This window comes from Galeopterus variegatus, unplaced genomic scaffold (assembly GCF_000696425.1).
Source record: "Galeopterus variegatus unplaced genomic scaffold, G_variegatus-3.0.2 Scaffold541, whole genome shotgun sequence".
Lineage (NCBI taxonomy): Eukaryota > Metazoa > Chordata > Mammalia > Dermoptera > Cynocephalidae > Galeopterus > Galeopterus variegatus.
The window spans coordinates 295,433-315,900 of NW_007726652.1; the positions used below are offsets into that span (position 1 = coordinate 295,433).

At 40.5% G+C, this 20,468-nt stretch overlaps 1 protein-coding gene across 2 annotated transcripts in view; it reads left to right on the forward strand.

Annotated features, from left to right (window-relative positions):
- The window catches only part of ARID1B (AT rich interactive domain 1B (SWI1-like)), a 276,990-nt gene that overhangs the window by 235,582 nt on the left and 20,940 nt on the right, over window positions 1-20,468 (forward strand). Inside the window, exons 6-9 of one of the 2 annotated variants that reach the window (XM_008569895.1) lie at window positions 762-907; window positions 7,846-7,955; window positions 14,466-14,675; window positions 17,493-17,697. In XM_008569895.1, coding sequence (XP_008568117.1) covers window positions 762-907; window positions 7,846-7,955; window positions 14,466-14,675; window positions 17,493-17,697 — 671 coding nt within the window. Of the gene's footprint in view, window positions 1-761; window positions 908-7,739; window positions 7,956-8,665; window positions 8,825-14,465; window positions 14,676-17,492; window positions 17,698-20,468 lie in introns of those variants that run through there. The other variant, XM_008569896.1, reaches the window with a different exon arrangement.

Genomic DNA, 20,468 nt, shown 5'->3' on the forward strand with positions numbered 1-20,468 from the left:
GTTGTCTCCCCAATGCAAGGTGAAGAGAAGTTGTCTCTCAAAGTGTGGGACAAAACTAAGGCACCAAGGGTCTGTAACACCAGAAGTGGGGAGTGTTAGGGACATTCACAGCTAACCTAACTAAGCCCAACCTCTCCTCTGACACAAAAACCCCACCAAAAAGAAGTGCAAGTCTGATGTCTACTGTGTAATTTTAGTATAGGGAAATTGGTATGTTTTTAATAGAGCCTAATGAAAAGTCAAATAATAGGGTTGAACAGAGTTTTGGAAATGCTTTCTCCCATAGTTATTATATCAGAACATTTAGGTCAAAGACATTTTTTTTAAATAACATGCCCACACTGCCTGTTCCTCTTTCATTTCTTGACTTCTGGTTTTTGATGTGAGGACACTAAGTAGTGTTAATAGTCAGATCTTATTAAATGTTAACATTAATTTTGCTTGCTTTTGTAATTCCTGTTCTTATTTCAAGTTTCCCCTTTCTTGCTTATGTTCCCAATAACTTGGAACACTTGACATGATTAAAAATCTGTATTTTATTTGCGGAACTTATATTATTTGGAATTTTTAAGTAGCGTATTATTTAGTTACCTAGCAATAGAGTTCAGCTTCTTTCTCCAAGAAATAATCTGTTTTAAGCAAACATGCGAAATAATAGTCCCATTCCTTACATAAATGCATTATTAGAAATGACTGCCAGGACAAACTACTGAGAATGTGCATGGTCAATATATGTGTGCCTGTGCTTTCTCTTTGTATAGGCAAGGCAGTTTTCCTGGCATGAACCAGAGTGGACTTATGGCTTCCAGCTCTCCCTACAGCCAGCCCATGAACAACAGCTCTGGTCTGATGAACACACAGGCCCCGCCTTACAGCATGACACCCGCTATGGTGAACAGCTCGACAGGTAACCTTGCCAGCTCTGTGCTCCTGAGGGCTGCCTGCTCTGTCCCCTCCTCCTCTTAGGCTTCCACCAATGAATATGCCCAAACAACTTGAGAAGGCAGGTCGATTGGTGAGAATGGGCATACTACTGCTTTACTACTTCTTAGAAACCTGCTTAATCTATTTAAATCTTGAGGATTGCATTATATTTTATGTAAATTGTTTTTATTCATTCTCTACAATATGTGGACATATTTTAAGTATCATTGGTGACTGTTAGTTAAATATACACACTAAGTTCTCTTTATCTTTGGGAATTATTAGGAGTGTTGGAAGATTCCAAGACAAAAACTCTTCGCTTGATAGTAGTGGAGATAAGCATTTAGAATTTGCATTTCAGAGGAAATGTTTGAAGGACAGAATAAGGGGGATTCGATGTACTTTTTTTCATTTAGGGAAACACCTCTAAATATATATGTGGAAGTAGTTGCTTCATAAGTACTTTTTGGGATTGTCTCTACTGAGAAATTATTTTAAGTATTTCATTATGTTTGGTTCTTTTGTTTTTGTTTTTGTTTTTGGTTTTTTTGTCCTTTTTGAGACCGGCTGCACCGCGCTCAGCCAGTGAACGCTGTGAGCGCACCGGTCATCCCTATATAGGATCCGAGTGCGCCACGTGCTCGGCCCATGTTTGGTTGTTTTAACCCACTTTATAATCTCAACAGTTGCATTCTTACAAAATCACATCTGATTAGTGCAGTAAAAGTATTCTGTCAATTTGTGGGAAATACCAAGAATGTCTAAAGCTGTGCAGATCTCCCGTGTTCTTAGACTCTTTGAGACCCTTGAATCACCTCTGCAAGTTCTCTAACTACCTAAAGACAATGTCACATATTAGAATAGCGGATACCCTTTGGTGGGATCCTCTCTAGTTAATACAGAGCTTGGCTTAGCCAGTGTGTGTCCTCCAATGCTTGAATAGGTGTTAATGAAACATTGTGTAGGTAGAGCTTTCGTTCTCTCTGATCACCGTTTTTCATTTCCTCTGCCTTTCGCAGCCTTTCTGGCCTCCCCATCTTTGAAAAGCCTCCCCAAAAGCTGATGTTTCTGTGTCAGACAGAACAGACGGTGAGAGGCTGGGCTTTCCTTCTATGTGAGCTTCCGAGTCGTTGATTTCTGGGGTCTAATTTAATAGTGACATTCCCTAATTGCTTCTCTTGAATGATCTGTGAAAGAGGAAAATATGGAAACTGTTGGTAAAAATGAAATTTTAGATAAATAGAATAGCCCTTCTTGATGCTAAGCAGGCAAGGTTATTCATCCCAGTGAGGTGGATGTTTTCTACGTTTGAGATGAAATTGAAAACGTCTGGAGCAGTCTGTTAGCCAAAAGCCTTCTCTCCTCCTTACATCTTGCTATCCCAGGTAGTAGAGTATTTGAGTGTGACGTCATATATTTTATCTGGCTTGCTGAAACAAAATTACTTCAAAGCACTGGAATTACACAATAAATTTTCATCTCCTATTAGCAATACTCATTTCTCCCTTTTTCCTTTGGAACCCAGAGCCACAAAAATCACCAACAATAAACAGACAGCATAGTGCCCTGCCTGAGATTTATGTATCCCTAAGGAGCAACCCATTTAATGGAGATTCACAGAGAGGGTTTCTTTTCATTATTATTTTTCAGATAATTCAGCTATTCATTATTTCATACAAAAGAAATCTATTCAGTGAAAGACCATTTATCCTCATAGCCTTTTGTATGGGGTAGTATATTTTTTATTGCATTGTGCATTTTGAAATATTGAATTTTTAATAATTTAAACATTTATCAAAATTTTCTCTACATTTATGTGATTTTATTCCAGCTTTTGTTATATCAAATGCTACCTGATAGAAAGTAATCATCCAGAGGATCATTGAGTATTGACCATTTAGCATTTACTGTGTATCTATCGATAGGTGCATGAGAATCTTCTGTAACTACGTTATGATCTCTGAGGGAAACAGGAATGACACAGAACGTTCTAGTGTAGCTCCTGGTGAGAGTTTTGGTCTGAAGGTCTACATTTGACTTTATTAGGGCTTGGCCAGGAATGGCTTGGGTCATCATCACAGCAGTCTACTTAGTTTGGGCTCCTGGAGATAAATTACCAGTGATAAAGCATTTCTCCATCAAAAGGCACTTTTGGAGAAAGTGAAAGTAATACCAGTGAGGCCAGGGCCGGTGGTGGAGTTTTCTGAACCTCAGCAAGTAGCCAGTGCAGCTTGCATCTCTTTGTTGAGTTCAAACAATTGCGTTGCATACAGTGCATGGGGCCAAAAAATCCTCCTGTGTAGTGACAAATTGTTACAGGCTTCAGTGAGCAAGTAATTATCTAAATGGAGTCAGTGTGAGTATGAATGTGACAACTATTTCTTCACTTAAAATGCCAGGGACAGTAGGGTGGTAAGCAGTGCGGTGTTTTTCCCTCTAAAGTAGCTCTTTTGGTTTGGTTTGGTTTAACTATTTGGATTAAGTTTAGAATTATGTATTACTATGGGCAAAAGTACAAGTCATGTGTAACTTTGTTAAGAGTGCCCTTATGTAATACCTGTTTTATTGGTTGGATTTTACTTATTTGTATTTCATTTTATAATATTCATTAGCCATATTAACCATCTGCCTATAAACCATCATCTTAAAGTGAACATCCAAATTCCAAAAAATCTATCTTCCATCTGTGGTTCCAAGTTTGCCTCACCAGAAGTTACTCTACAAATCGTAGGCATCCCGCTACCGAGGATAGTGAAGGAGCGCCACGTGCCGCCGCAGCCAAGCCTTCCTCTCCCACAGAGCTCCAGCCACATTCCAGCAGTGGGTCTTGGTGCTAACCCAGCATTGCTCACTCCCAAGGGCAACATGTCCTATTAGTGTGTCCTGCCCATACAGGCTATACTGGCTCCAGTAGTCCTTCACAAAGAAAAAAGGTCAGTCACACTGCCACAAAAACTAAGAACCACCTACTTCAGGATCTCCTGGACTGCTTGTAACAACTGCAGGTTCCTGGGCTCCCATCAGAATTTCTGACGGGGGTCCTGGAGTCTGCATTCTTAGCAGACTCCTAAGGTAATTTTCACATGTGCGTGCTAGAGTTTGAGAACCACTGACTCAGAGTGTTGCTCATTTGCTCGGTGGCTCCTGGCAGTCTCCTGCTGCCAGCTTTGTGTGTGGCATTAGCTGTTTACCAGATAATTTGCTCTTATGAAATAAGAAAAGATTTACAAAACTATGCCTAGACTATAAGACTGCTACTTGGATAGCTGTTTTCCATCTTGGGACTTTAGGGTCTTTCACAAAGGAAGATTTGATCTTTAGCATCATTGCTAGTAGTTGGTTGTCTAAGTGGTTTATAAAGCTTGTTGGAGGTTTTTTGTTTGCTTGCTTGCTTTAAATTAATGATTTTACGTGAATTACTGCCCCCCCCCCAATATAAAGTACTTGAATAAATTATAAAAAATCTTTTCAGCTGGGGGAAAAGACTGAGATTCTGCCAGAGGTTTTGGGTGGCTTTAGACTTTGTAGGTGGCTTGGGTTTTCCCAGAGCAGCCCCACATAGGGAGCTCACTGCAGACAGCTGGAGCAGGAGCAGGCGTGTCGGGACTACCGGGTGGGCAAAGCCTCCCACGCTGTCCCTGGCACTGCCCCTGTGGAGGGTCGGCATATATATAGGGCGTTTCAGGGGATTCTCTCGGGGCCTGGCTGATATAGTGAGAAAAAAATGTTTCTCCTGAGCTTTCTCCTATCTTTTGTATGTGTTATGTTAACAGTATACTTTATCTTTAGCCACATATAAAAATAGTCATGAATGTCCACAGATGTACACACATATATAGGCCCTTTGTGTTTTCAAAAACAAGGAACAAAATCTTTTGCAGAGTGTGGTGTATTACCATGAAAAGAAAATAACAGTTTGGATGTTTCTGATCCTATTTTACCATCTTCTGGGAATGGTTTTGCAGCCTTGTAGAGAGTAAAATAAAGGAAGCTATGAGAAACTAGGACTGAATGTTTAAGTTCAGTTTCACTCATGTCTTATGTTTTTTATGTTCTTCTTGAATATATTAAATCCAGTGTAGAATAGCTGCCTTAGGACCTTGACCCACACTTTAAGAAATAACTGTAGCTCTAAATTCCCATGGTGAAGCCAGAGGCTAGAACTTGAAATGTATTTACAGTACTCACGCAGCACTTTCTGCAGTCACAGATTCTTTACCACCCCTTTTTATGTCTGAACTTTACATACCGGATTACAGATGTCAACAGGAGAAAGAACAGTGCCTTGATCTAACACATCCTTGTAGTAGTGGTGGTCTTTCTCTTCTGGGAAAGGAGAAAAAATTGTGCCCTGGAGTCTCATTGCCCTGGGAGGCATATGGCTCTTTGCAGTGATTCATTGAGATTTCTGGTAAGAAGTCAAAAATAAGCATTTCAACAAAAAGAATAGGAAAAGCCATAGTAAGGAAAGACCTTGTGATCCATTTAGTAAAATAAAATTTACATTGTAAGGCAGAAGTATTAAGTAAAACTATTACTCTAAATGCTCTTCTTATTTCTTAAAATAATAGAGCAATGTGACTTTTGACAATTTTTATATTTGCATTCCCAAAATGTCCATTTAAAAATGAATAATAGTGAAGAAATTGGGGGAATTTCAAAACAACATATATGCTTATATTCATGTAAATCTGATTTTTAAATCAGTGTAAATTATCACTAATTATTATGATACAATTGGCCTAGTTCTTTATGCTTAAAAATTGATTTCATATACATCTACACATTTAATGCATAAACTAGGATATTACTATTTCTGTTTTCAAAATAGTCTTCAGACATAACTTATTATAAATAGCGACAACACGCAGCCATTGGAGAAGCAGGTCCTCACAGAAGCCCTGTGCCTGCGACCTCACCTCGGTCTAGACTGCTGGCCGTCATTCCTGTGAACCCACTCTGGGAATAACTGGCAAGGACATGTGGACTTTCATGAATAAGACCTTCTTTTCACACTTGTCCTGCCTTTTATCCTTCTGTTCTTCTAAAAAGGGTGTTTTTTAATATACGGTTTTGCTAATTCCTATCTTGTTAGACCCCAGAGATAAAACTGCGCGAAAGCAATCCACTACTTTGAACAAGGCGGTCTTCTTGGTGTAATATCTCTCAGCTGCTTTTTTGAGGTTTCACACATTCACAAAAATAACAGCATTTTTAGCTGATCCCAATAGATTTTTCTCTGCAGCTGCATCACTTGAAAAAGCTTTTTGTTCCAGTTCTTAAAGTCTAAGTATTGAAAGTAATTTGAAAAAAAGAAAAAACATCCCAATTATGATTTGTGTGTGTTGTGATGACTTTAAGGGCTGACTGGGGTGCAAATGGGCTTTGAAAAACAAGCCAATGTGGCCATGGAAAATACAGGATTTCAAAGTGCATCATTGAGTGTGCCGATGTAAACTCATGGGCACGTGGCAGGGTAGATTTTTTTGGCAGGACCTATGGTCTCAACCTGCAGCGATGCTAACGGTATTAGCAAATTAGCACCACAGAGCTTGCCAGCTAATTCACCAGAGCTTGCTCACTCTCTCCCTGCTGTAATTAAAACTAATTATTTTCTAAAACATAGTAATACATGAATATGTGCAATAATCATTTTGTAGTGGGCAATCTGTGGAGCTTTTTTTAAAGCTTTTTTTTCCCCCCTGGCACATTATGCTGCATGTGTCCTGCCTTGGTGAGCCAGCACTTTGATTCACAGAATGTAAAATGTGTCCTGTTCATAAGGACCTAGGTTTATTTTATTTTGAAGTAGGGATGTTTTCTGGTTTTTACTCATTTCTCCCTCCTCCTTTTTCTCCTCCACTCTCTTCCTCACTCCAACTCTTCACACATCTGCTTGGTGTCTCCCTGCAGCCAGTGTTGTGCAGATGGTTTTCACAGTGGGGTTCTGTAGACATTCAGCTGTTACTCCCTGGATAGCTACACTGATTCCCGACTGTAGCCTTGTTCTTCCTTTCAAAAGAAATCTAAACCCATATTTTTAACCTGAAAATGTCTATTAGTATCTGCAATAAATGTGTATAAATCAGTTGTTCTTTGGTGAACATTTAATTCTAAAGAGCCTAGGTGGAGTTTACTGAATTCTGAACCTAGAGATAGAAAACTTGATGTAGATCCTGGAGCTGCTGTGGGTGTCTGACCTGGGTGGTTGAGCTGCTGTGGAGGGTTGATGACTGTAGGGAGGCTCTGTGCCAGACCAAAAGGATACCAATCCCATTGCAAAATAATTAGAAAGCCTTCCCTTCAAAGACGTATTTTTGATTATTTTTTTCGAAGTCATCTGCTATGATTGTCTTCCCTTATTGTAGACTAGACCACATGCAGTAGATATTTGAGTGAAACAATATGAAGTATCAAATGATTTTGTAAACTATAGATTATTTGAATTTAGGAAATTAAGAAGGCACTAAATCCTGTAGGACCCAGGTAAAAAATATACACATCCAGCATTGACTTCTAACACCTGATGAGCAATTTAAACATTTGGCTTATTTCCACTCGTTGCCTACTCTTTTAAAGCTGTAATAATTTTTTAAAAATAATATTGATATAAGTTGACCTCTAGTGGTTTAGGTCTTAAGCATATGGAATGATTGCCTTTTTTTTTTTTTTTTTCCTTTTTTCTTTTTCTTTTTCTTTCATTTTTTGGTTTTGTTTTGTTTGGATAAAAAATGGGATGCCAGAATGTGGTGCCGTTTAGATTTCAGAAATTAGCATGCTCCAAGTTACAGTTTCTTTTCCTTTTCTTCCTTCAAGGGAAATTCAAGGGCCTCAGGCTTCACTCAGTAACTTGTGTTGGCAGGAGCTCAGTCTGACAACTCACATGTATAATCCTAAACTCTCTCTCCTATTTTCGATTAGCATCTATGGGTCTTGCAGATATGATGTCTCCTGGTGAGTCAAAACTGCCCATGCCTCTCAAAGCAGATGGCAAGGAGGAAGGCACTCCACAGCCCGAGAGCAAGTCAAAGGTACTTCCTCCCTCTCTGCACACAGTGTGGGGTCTGCCTAGCAAAAGCTGCCATGTTGTCCTCTTCACTGGTGTTGGCCTACACTTTTTTTTTCGTTTAGTTTCTCCTCTTCTGCATGCCTTCATTTGTGCAACATGTTTGTAGTCTTTTCTTTCCCCACCCCCTTCATGGCGTGGATCTGAAAGTTACTAGTTCTTACGGCATTAACTCATGGCTGGGGAGAGGGGTGGAGGGACAAGACTCACCTAAGAAAAATGCTTTGGGGGTGGGGAGAAGTAAGGGGTCTTGCCTGGTTTCGATACCTGCAGCCATTTCCTCTGCCTTCAGTTTATAGCTTCCTGTTTTGGCCGCCTCAGCAACAACAACATACTTAATATTTTGCTTTCCTGCCTTATTTGATAAATAAGGTGAACAGCTTTTTTTTTTTTTCCTTTCTTTCTTTCATAAGGGGTAACCCATGCTTAGCATTCCATGTAAGCTTGAAGTAAGCATGGTGGCTTAGTGGCCTTATCCAGCATCCAGCAAACTTACCAAATTATACTAATTAAGAATGTTGTTTAATACCGTTATATATGTGTTTTTGTGTGTTTGTTTGTACGTGTCTTTATGATATATAAAAAATTACTCTGTTAAACTGAATTTACTTTTTGTTATTTTAAATAAAGTTTGCCCTACCTTTGTCATTTTTTTTTTTTATTCCTCTACCACAGGATAGCTACACCTCTCAGGGTATTTCTCAGCCCCCAACCCCAGGCAACCTGCCAGTCCCTTCCCCAATGTCCCCCAGCTCTGCTAGCATCTCCTCATTTCATGGAGATGAAAGTGATAGCATTAGCAGCCCAGGCTGGCCAAAGACTCCATCAAGCCCTGTAAGTGGCTCTGGTTTTTTGTTTTTGTTTTTTGTTTTTTGTTTTTTCTGGGGTTTTTTGATAATTAATTAATTCTACTTTAATGCTTGCTTGTTTATTTGTTTTATAAGACTTTTTCTTCATTATTTATCCATGAAAGGATTTCTTTATAAGTAATCATATTAGTAACAAAATGAGTAAAATTTGCGTGCATCATAGAACTTGATTTTTGGTAATGAAACAGCTGTTATTAAGAAGCACCTCTATACAAAGCATGCGATTGTGTTTCTGGGTCCAAACTCCTTCATACAGTGACTTTGTTTAAATGTCTAATCTATTGTGCACTTATGGGAGATTTTTAAAATGAGTTACTTCTCTATTTTCATGGGAACTAATAGCAGCCATGGACTAAATGACAAGTTTGGCATCTAATCTAAATTTTTCATGGGCTGTTCTATCTGAAATGTCTTATTTCAAAACTGCCTATCTGAAATAAATAAATTTTACAATCAGGGAGCAGTTTATCATAACAATAGCCCTGCCTTATTTTCAATTCATTGGTGTGAAATTAACAAAAAATTGTAGAAATGTTAGTGCATGTGAATTTTTAGATTAATAATGTGTACTTACATTAGAATCAGTCGAGATAGAAAAATTGTATTCTGTACAAGACTGCTGATAATCTTGAAATTAAGTGTTGATTTCCATATTATATACAAATAACAAATACGGTAAAGTACATATCAAGGAATTTTTTAGTCATAATGTTTGTCGGACCATAGAGTTGGGCCTTTATTTTCCTACTAAAGAAATTAATTGTGTGTATGCCATTTAAAAAAAAAAAAAGTAATGGTGCTGTAGGAACCTTTATTTTACATTCATATAGGGAATCAAAAGATCTGTTTTAAAAGAAAAAAAAACCTTAACATACAATTACTTGCCAAGAAGGCTTAATTAACCCGCTAATTTTTGTAAGACGATGTATTGAAGAGCACAGTTCAGGAAAAGCAAGTTGGAGGGAAGAAGACTCTAACTGTGCAGAACCTGGCAATCTAGTCAAAACCCCAAAAGGAGGCTGCTATTAATTATCCATTCACTGGTTTAAACAGATAGAGCTAGAAGGTTTGAAGAGTCGGTTGTGCTAGTAAATGTTTGTAAAATTCACAGGGAGCTCTAGCATAACCCGCATTTTCCTTCTCAGAGGAAGAAAGGGCAATACTCGGTCTTCGCTTCCCTGTAGACACGTTCCCACTGTGCACTGCCCAGGTGGACCGAGGGCGCGCTAGGTGGATGCAGCGGGCTGGCGGGAAGGGACAGCGCACCGCTTGATTTGGTGTCTTTGTGTTATTTGCTTTGAGTCTCAGAAGGCAGCCAATGTTGTGTGTTTCCTTCCCGTAGTCTACCCTGGTTTTTTGTTTTGCCTTCTTTCTTTTTTTTAAGAGGCAAAACATTTTTGAGTCAGTAGTGCTTTCAGGTTAACAGGTAAAAACCAAATAACTTCAAAAGCATTCGTATGTTGTCTCAGAGGGAGAATTTCAGAGGTTTAAAATAATCTTTAAAACTTAAGATAATAATTAATAGTAATAATTTATTAAAAATGAAAACTAATAGATTATCTCATATGTTAAGAACTCTCATCTTGCTGATCTCTGAATTATAAAGGATTGAGGGAGTTACTGTATTTTAACTTAACAGTCATATTATCTCCATCCAGTGAGTCCTGCAGGAAACTCTTACCAAAACCCTCCTTTCTAGTTAAATGTAAGAAAAAAGCAAACTGAATTGTTGACTTTATTTTCCAATTATAATTCAATTATATTTGAAATTGCATATTAATTTTCTCTGCTTTCTAAATACTTCCATATACATTGTCTCTTCCTGTATCATAAACGGTTTTAGGTTTAAGAAGTTACCAGCGAACATCTGGCTCCAGTGGTAGATAAGGACAAGAGAAGCTGTGGTTCACAGTAGTGGAAGATGTTAGACTGTTGCTCGGTATTGAGACACAGCCACTTTTTTTGGATGAGATGCTAATTCAAGAAGGAGACCAAAGGAGAGTGTAATCAAATCACTGCAGATATATACAATTCAGGAATATTTAACTGATGTTTCTGAGATCCCACTTCAATTTGTATTCAATGTTGCTCTTAATAGTGTCCCTAGTAAAGCCTGTCTAACAGCAGGCCTAGAACAGATGAAATCATAAAGATGCTCAAAGCTTTCACAGGGTATGGACCAATGTGGTTTTGTTACAAAATATTCCAAGATAAAAGTAAACATTTGTCCATACACATACACATACACATATTACCAGGCATATGGTAGAGACTGATGCAATGTAAATCTGCCTAAAAGACTTGAGGAGAATGCACTTATAGGCTTAATTAAAGTATATGCAAGGAAAACATTTGTGGCACTATAATAATGTCTTGCTGTAATTTGTCAACAATTTCCATTCATTTTTCTTGCCTCCGCAAAGTTTCAGAGCAATAGGATAAAATTTCTACAACACTGAAGCAGTACGAGGTGGTCCTTAGTGACCAGGAGAAGTGACCCGTCTTTCTGAAGGGCTAGTTTGTTTGCCCGTCACCAGTGGATGGAGTGTAGAGTGAAGACATTCACCCAAAACTCCATCAGGGCCAGTGTCTGTGACTGGGGACGGTTTGTGTTAAGCCTGGTCAGCGGTGAGAGTGGCACCTGTGTGCTCTTCGTTCACTGAGCCTTTTGTTTCTCTCTGTTCAGACACCCAAGTACTAACTCTGCTAACAGTGTGCCCTGGGGTGGAGATGTTCACTGCTGGCAGTGGGCACGGCCCCATGGTCCCCATGTTCACTTGGCACCTTGCTCATAGAAATCCTGTTTATAAGATATTTGGATCAGCTGCTAAATCTTATTTGAATGCTGCCAGGCTTTTCACACTTTCATCCCTTTGAGTAATCAGCTGTAGAACAAGTATCTAGCGAGGACCTTCAGCATGCAGGGCACTGCGCTAACTGCTGGCAATGCGAAATCAGCATGAACCCTGCCTCATCGAACTTGAAGTACTTCTGTCAGCAGCGTGGACATCAGAAAGATAATCACATGCAGAACCCACAGTTTTTCACGCTGTGTGACAAAGTGCTGCATAGGAAATATAAAGTGTGTGCTGGTGGAATAAAACGGAGGCCCTGCTTTAGATTAGCGAGCAGGCCCCGGGGAGGCCTCTTTGAGGATCCGACTGCTTCAGTTACATGCAGATGCATTTTCCTACATTATATGGTGCCATAAAAATGCTTTCTGGAAAATATAAAAATTATGAGAAATAAAACTATTCTATTAAAAACTATTTATTAAATTGTTTTAATTTTATGAAAACAAATTGAGACAAGCACAAGTTGACTAAACTTCAGTTTATTTACCAAAGGAAGGTGAGAAAAGTTAAAATAGGCCAGCTATAAGTAAACCATTAACTTGGGCCTGTTTCAGCTTATAAGAATCCACTCCTTTCAAAAATAGGAACAAATATTTCTGCACCCCCGTTGTTTTGTTTATGATTAACTACTAGTCCAAAACCATTTCCCTATTTCGGTTTAAAGAGGACCAGGCCAAAAATGGCAGACGTGTTTTATATTCAGGAAACTGGTAGAACTTTTTTTTCTCTTATCTTAAAATTGGATCTCAAACTTTTACCTCTCAGTTTTTCACAAATGAAATGCAAGAGGGAAGGGTTTTTTTTTAACTGATTATAAGTGATAACATTCTTTTCCTTATATTCTTAATTCAAATATTCATCTTGGAAAAACATTGGACCCATTTTTTTCCTCCCCAAGAGAAAAGAAAAATTAATACTAACATTTGAAAACCTAATAATAACTATACTATTAAGGATTGCAAAGCATCTGGAGTTTATCAGTATGAGAGTCTGCTAGAAAGTGTGTTAAAACAGTTTCTTTTCCTAGTCAAATAATTCCTTGGGTATATGAATAAGGAAAATAAAATTTAAAAACTGAGTGTATATATGAGTGTGTAGACACATGTCTTTATGAATATGTGTGTGTATATATATATATATATTTTTTTTTTTTTTTAGGTTCTTATCGAAAGTAATTTTTAACTGACATGAAGTTTAAACTCACACCAAAGTAAATTCTACAAGATCACACTACTTTATTATCCTGCCATTCCATGTTTTTATTTTCATCAACTGTATCACCCATTTTTATATATTTGATATAAAGATTTTATGCCTCAATAATTCTAAAGCTGAAGACTTAAAATTTTAGCCAAAATAGCTTTGGAGAATTTATATGTTAGTTAGAATTACATGTTAGCTGTCACTTCACAAGCTTCTTAAGTCCGTTCTCAGGCATCCTTTCTCACCCCTACTTTTACTGGGGATCATCCTGTGAAACAAGATAGCATCTAACTTCAATTGCCATCATGTTATTTAACCCCCCACATTTTAGCAGTATGTTTAAAATTATGTTAAGCTAAATAAATAAAAAGGAAAGGAAAAAATGTTAAGGGCTCTGTCTAAAATAATGGAAATATATTATAAATGATAATCTAGTAAATATGCATAAACAAATGAAGTAAATTATTATTCCACAGGAAACTTTATTGACAACCTAGAAATGATTTTGCACAGTAACCCTGGCCTTGCAAATGTTACAAATATACAAATATTGATATAAACATAGAGATACAAAAGAAAGGGATAAAATACAGTTGGTCTGCTTATGTCTAAAAGTGTTACCTACCCAGATCACATAGTCCAGAGGGTGGGCTTCAGGTGTGCAGAAACTGCAGCTTTTGACATTTTAGTATCAGGTGTCATCAGATGCATAAAAGACAAGGAATTGGAGCATCAGTATTAAACCACATGAGCACATAAACATGTGCGTGTGAGTTAATGTATATGTTTTACGCACAGATAAGCTGGGGAAATGATACAGCACATGATTAATGCATGGATCCTATTAATCTGTTCTAAAGGAATAGGTAAAGAAATTTATTAAAATAATTATGTACCAGCCTCTTACCTTGACAGAGAAGTTCAAGAAATCTTAAGTAGGAAAAGCTGGTCATTGAGAATAAATGCCAAAGCTTTTGCTGGCCATAAGTTTGTAAAGCTCTCAAACGAGCTTAGCACCCACACCTCTGGTGCCTGTGGTCCGTGACCTACCTTATATCTTTCAGCAGACACCACTGGTTTGCTCTTCCTCTAGGTGAATTAGAGTTTTAATGAAGACACACATTTGCCATTCTTATTTTGACAAGGAAAAGCAGGAATCCATTTAGTTTTTTGGGCCCCTTAATTTTAATTCATTGTAATCATTCTATGAGCTAGTGCCCTTTTATTTTTTAAAATGACATGAGGTGTCATTGGGATCTTGCCTTCTGGGATTCAACGCTAATATCAACATTAAAAAGGTTTTTTGGTTTTGTTTTTTAAGTATGTAAAAGGGGGAGTTTGGGCCCTTTATTTAAAGTCAAAGTAAATTCTTAATTAAGAAAATGTATAGTTTGTGCCTGAACTAGTAGCCTTCATTCCTAACTGTTGTGTGATAGCAGTAGTTTTTTAATCTCTTCTCTTCTTGTATTTGTTAGCTCATTACTTTTTTCTCACCTTCTTCCCTTCCCTCTGCCCCCGCACCCATCTCCACACGCTCCTGGGCACTAGAAGTCCAGCTCATCCACCACCACTGGGGAGAAGATCACAAAGGTGTATGAGCTGGGGAATGAGCCAGAGAGGAAGCTCTGGGTTGACCGCTACCTAACCTTCATGGAAGAGAGAGGCTCCCCCGTCTCCAGTCTGCCTGCAGTGGGCAAGAAGCCCTTAGACTTGTTCCGACTCTATGTCTGCGTCAAAGAGATCGGAGGTTTGGCACAGGTAAGAAAGAATGAGTGAGTGAGTGAGTGAGGAATGAGTGAATAGGTTCTCACAGCAGCTTTCTTTGGATGTATGTACTCTGCTTTTTTTTTCTCACAAAGGAAAAGCCAGGCCTGTGGGAGTCATCTTTCTAGGACCTGTGTCTGTGTGCTATAGGGGAAGAGGATTAGGGGACCCTGACTCTGCCACCAACTTGCAATGTGTCCTCAGCAAAGGTTGCTTACTTGGACCTCAGTTTCCTCATCTGTAAAATGAGGTAGACTAGTTTTACTTTACGTTTCCTGGCAGCTCTAGAACTCTCTGGAATCTGCCAGCAGTTCATAGCCAATACTCCAGAAGTATTTTGCAAATGACTGAATTATCTAGATCAGATATAAATCAAAGTGACTGTTTCCCTCTATCCAGAGCAGCTTATCGAGAAAATAAGTCACACTTGTAAAACCTCGCCCACAATACCTGGACAGCTGGGAGGGCCAGGGCTGTGTCTCCCTGGGACAGGCAAGGTGCCTGGGGTGCAGGGTTGAAGGAGGCACTCATTTTCTGGTTGTGTGAGAGCCCACCGTGTGCTTGGGTGACTCTCAGAGTGAGTGCCCCTTAAATTTTGTACCCCAGGCATCATGCTTTCCTCAGCCTAGCCCTTAGTCCTTACCAAGGGGTCTAGTTGGTGTGGACATGTCCTGTAGAAGAAAAGTGGAAAGGGTACCAACATGGAAGTTAGTACCTCAGTGTGACCTTTGTCTTTCTCAATATCATAAGATGCAGGGTCAGTGGCCCCAAAGAGTAGATGAGGACGCTGTGGTAACAAAATCAAGTACAATAATGCTGTGTCCTGGGGACACTCACAGTGTATTTGGTGGGGCCAGGACTGTCCGATCCCAAGACATGTGCTCTTCCCTTCTCCCAGTAGTTCTCGAGCCTCTTTATACATTAGAATCACCCAGGGAGCTTTTAAAAGCTGTCAGTACCTAGGCTCCCACCCGAGATCAATGAAATGAGACTGTCTGGGCCCTGAGGGGCCTAGTAAACATTCAGAAGGAGGCACCCTGCACCCCCCTGGGTGGGGGCGGTCACTAACTTCCCAAGGTCAAGTTATCTAATCCACAAATATCATTGGAGGCATGCTGTGGTCTCAGTGCTACAACTCAGAGGGGAATCCAGGAGGGGACTTTATTCTTGGCCTTCCCTTTAGGTGCCTAATCCATCCCAGGGGGGAACTGAGACCTGTGACTAAAACAGTTAGAGCTGTGTCAAGGCTCTGCATAATCAGATACTAAGTTGTGTGATGCAGACCCCATTTGAGTGGTGGTTAGCAGAGGGAATGATTGACATGTGACTCTCTCCCCCAACCTGGACTTCTCTTGATCTTTCCCCTCCACCCCTTGACCCCCTTGCCCTTTCTTCCCTGCACCTGGGCTCCCCTGACCTCTCCTCCCCCACACTTAAACTCTTCTGACATAGATTTTTTAGAATCACTAAGCCCATCACAGCAGTGCAGTGTATAACGGAATCGGGTCTTCAGACGAGACTGTGTGCTGGCTCAGCAGATGAGGGTTGCTTGCACATAGTGGGGTGACACTGTGATGAGAAGTTTGGGGGCACTTTCATAAGGCCCTGTCTTGCTCTCTGCCTGCTGGGCATCAGATGGGGTTGGACGCAGGTGCTGCAGCCACACATAGATTAGCTCAGAGCCTTATATCTCAGGGCATCCCAAGCAGCACTCTGCTCACAATTTCTGAAGCAATCCACAGGCCTGCCGTTTGCTGCTGTGTATTAAGTGCCCAAAGAAGCATTGAGCATTTCCGTGAGCAGTCCGTGGTTTGTTTATTATGTACCATTTAGTACTAAGTAAATGGGCATAAAGAGTTTTCTGAAGAAGTTTGAATCCAGAAATTCAATATTTCATTAAAAACCACTTTCACCTTAACCCTTACCCAGCATTCAACCCAGAAATATTCAACATCAAAAGGCAAAACCTTCCCCTAGTGATTTGCAGGTCTTCAATTGTGTGCATGTGTTTAACCTGTCATAACCTGTTCCCAAGTGGGAATCAGAAAGTTAAGATAATGCCTCGTGTGTAACATTGCAGGATTTCTCTCTTGTCTCTTCTTCTGTTTTACAATTATGTTGTGTTCAGCCTAAGTGTGAGCACACAGGATGGCACCCTGCCACACCTGCTAAGCAGGTCGTTTCACAGGGCCCAGTCAGTGGCCTGTGGCATCACACCAGGCTTTTAAGTTGGGGGCATTTAGTCAAGGGGCCTCATTTGCCTTTGCACCAGGGCCACCATTGTCCAACACCACAAGAAAGTCTTGTGTGAGAAGACAATGGATGCAGGCCCAGAATGACAGGCTCGCTCTGGGAGCTTGTGGCTGTTGGAAGGAAACACTGTTTTTCATATCAGTGCTCAAACACTTAAATTGCAAAATAGTGCTGTTATTGCTTTTTAAATTAGTTTTTTAGATGCCCTTTTTTTTCTTAATTAGAGGTGGGGTGGGATGAGCGTGAGCAGGAGCGTATGTTTGCTCAGAGTGAAATCGCTGGCTCCATGCAACACCAGCTCTGGAAGCGTGTGGCATTAGGAGATGCAGCGGGCAGAAGGACCTCATCGAGCAGTGCTTTTTGTGTAGCTATCAGCAGGTTCCTTAATGGTTTTATAACTGTAAATGCTGTCTGTGCACTACTGAGTGGGAGTAATGAGCATTAGTTAAAAGAGGCAAATGAAAAAAAGTAAACCAAGACATTAAGTGCTTTTTTGGTCTCCTGGCTTTAAACAAGCCACTTTGCTGCAAACCAATGATCCTGCCATTTTTTTGTTAGGTTAATAAAAACAAGAAGTGGCGTGAGCTGGCAACCACCCTAAATGTTGGCACTTCTAGCAGTGCAGCAAGCTCCCTGAAAAAGCAGTATATTCAGTACCTTTTTGCCTTTGAGTGCAAGATCGAACGAGGAGAGGAGCCCCCACCGGAAGTCTTCAGCACTGGGGACACTAAGAAGCAGCCCAAGCTCCAGCCGCCATCTCCTGGTAAGTGGCAGCGCTACAGCTGGGGCTGGAAGAGCCCAGGGCACCACATCAGGCAGGCGCAGGAGGCTCAGAAGGTCGCTTCATAGCAAAGCAAGGAGAGTGCTTGGGGTCTTTCAGAGGACGGAGTGTGTTGTGGTTTTTTTGGTTTGTTTATTTAATTGGACCCCTATTGCCAGTGCTAAAGGGAAAAGAAAAGAGAATTTGGGATGTTGCCCTTTCTGGTCAGCATTTTGAAGGCACCATTCTTTTGCTTTCCCTTATTTAGTCAAAATAGACTGGAATTCTGAGCTATATGTCTTTATTCCTTATACAAGTACTTAAAAATATTCTAACTGTGTACAAAATAAATATCCCCAGTAACCTGTTTTAATACTTTTGCACTACTGGAAAATACCACCCTGCAAGTTGAACACCTAGCTTGTGCCAGCTTTTCCTCTGTCAGGGACACTCAGATTTGTTCTTTAGCAAAATGAAATGTGGACTTAGTTTTAAATGTTCCCTGCCCAGCAAGTTCCCACTTTTAGAGAATTCAGCAAACTGTCAATGGTAAACATCCACACAGCACTATTTCTGGGTCTTAGGAATAGATCTGATGGTGATTCACCTAAATGCTTGTGAGCAAAACCACATCAGTGATACCTGCCATCTCCCCTACCTGTCCACCTCTCCAGATTGGAGACCCTGCCATTCTTTCGAGCTCTCCTGCTAGCCTTTGTTCTACCTGTCAGGGTTTCAAATTTGAAATTACTAAATCGTATATTCAGATGCAGTATTGGAGGTGGGAAGAAATTGGCATCATTCTCAGTTCTGGGCAGTGACTTCACTCAAGTAAATTCAACCACTGTCTTATCTGTTTCTGGTCACTGGTCATTACAGAAGCCACTTCCAAGTCTGGTGACGTCGGCTGTCAGCTTTGCCATCCAGACAGCAGCTAGAGGAAATCATTAGAAGGGAAATGACTTGTCTCTCTGGCTTCTACATGTGAACATTTCACCTGTTACGCAGGAGTCTGGTGGGTACAGCATCCCCTCTAGAGCCAGGTAGCTAGGATCAAACTTTCTGCTCCCAACCATGTGGCTCTGGGCCAGGTACTTAGACTCTATATGCCTTCCTGTAGCTGTTGTCTGGATGGCAAAGTTGGTAGCCAAGTTCACTGGACTTGGAAGTGGCCTCCGTAATGACCAGTGGCCAGAAACAGATAAAACAGTGGTCGAATTTACTTGAGTGAGGTCACTGCCCAGAACTAACTTTGCTGTGCTGTTCCCAGTCCCTGCAAATGAGGTAGGGGGGCTGCACCTGCTGCTCCCGTCGCATAGCTTGTCCTGAGCATAGCTAAGAACACCTGTGTCCTGAGCACTTGCAATGTGCCAGGCACTTTTTTTTTCATCTTTACTTCAGCCCTATGATACTGATACTGTTTTAAAATCCCTGAGAAAACGAAGGCACGTAGAATCTTGCCCAGAGCCACATGATTGGAGGCAGAATGTTTGATCCTAGGCATCTGGCTCTAGAGTGGGCACCATCCCCACCAGATTCCTGTGTAACAGGTGAAATGTTCACATGTAGAACCCAGAGAGAGAAGTCATTTCCCTTCTAATGATTTCTTCTAGCTGCTGTCTGGATGGCAAAGCTGATAGCCAAGGTTGCTAATCGAGGAATCTCAAACAAATTCTTTTTGGCCCCAAGTGCACTTGTGTTGAATATACCTAGCTTTAGATATGTAGGTCCTAAGTATAAGTGGAAATCTTCCTGCCTAACCCCACCCTTAAAGATTTGAAGCCTTTGCCACTTAGAGTGTACCTTAAAAACTGGGAAATCTAATTTTAAAAATCTCACAACATTGCATTCAGTTCACAGAGTAAAACAAGCTGCCTGTGAACAGCTCTGAAACTATTTTTCCAAAATAAAAACCCAGTGGGGAGTAGGGACCAAAGTGGTGGTGTCTGCAAAGATCTGAGCGGATATTTTATTTGCCAGGAAAGAACTTGTGTCACTGAGTGGTCTGCACTTGTGTGTGGAGAATAGCTCTCCCAGCGTGCATCAGCCTCGGTACAGGAAGCCCCACTGAGCCATAGATCCTTCAGAAAGTGGAAGGCCTGTGCTCTTAACAGGCAGCCCTTTCCTTTTTCTCTTTTTTTAAACTGCTGTTTTTATGGCAACATTATTATTTTAACTGCACAAAAGAGCTTGGATAGCAGATGCACTTCTAATAATACATTCTGCTCAGTAGTCGAGGTGGAGTCAAGGTCCTGTGACACAGGAGGTAGTGGAGGGAAAGCTTCCTGGGTTTGACATGAAGGCGGGGCCCAGCCCAGAGAGCACCGTGCAGAGTCCTCCGGACACGTAAAGGGACAGGTTGGGGCAGGGAGTGGCAACTTCTGTGATCAAGCCTTCATTTCACGGCTGTCCACACACCAAGTGGCCTCACAATTTCCAGACTGTCATTAAGGAAGGCATCTCTGAAACATTTTTATTGTCAGAGAAGGAAAATAAAATTATTCCCAGCTACAGGGGTACTTCAAGAAGTTCATGGAAATATTTGTATTATTTTTTACTTCTATTTTTCCATGAACTTTTTGAAATGCCACTCGTATTTGCCATGTCAGGGACTCATTTTTTTTTTTCCTTTTTTTGTCTTTTTTTTCGTGTCCGGCAACGGATCGCAACCCTCAGTGTCGCGCCCGTACCGGACCGGGACCGGCAACGGGATCGCAACCCTCGGCGCTGCGCCCACACCTCTCTCAGCCAGTGAGCGGGAACTGGTCTGTATG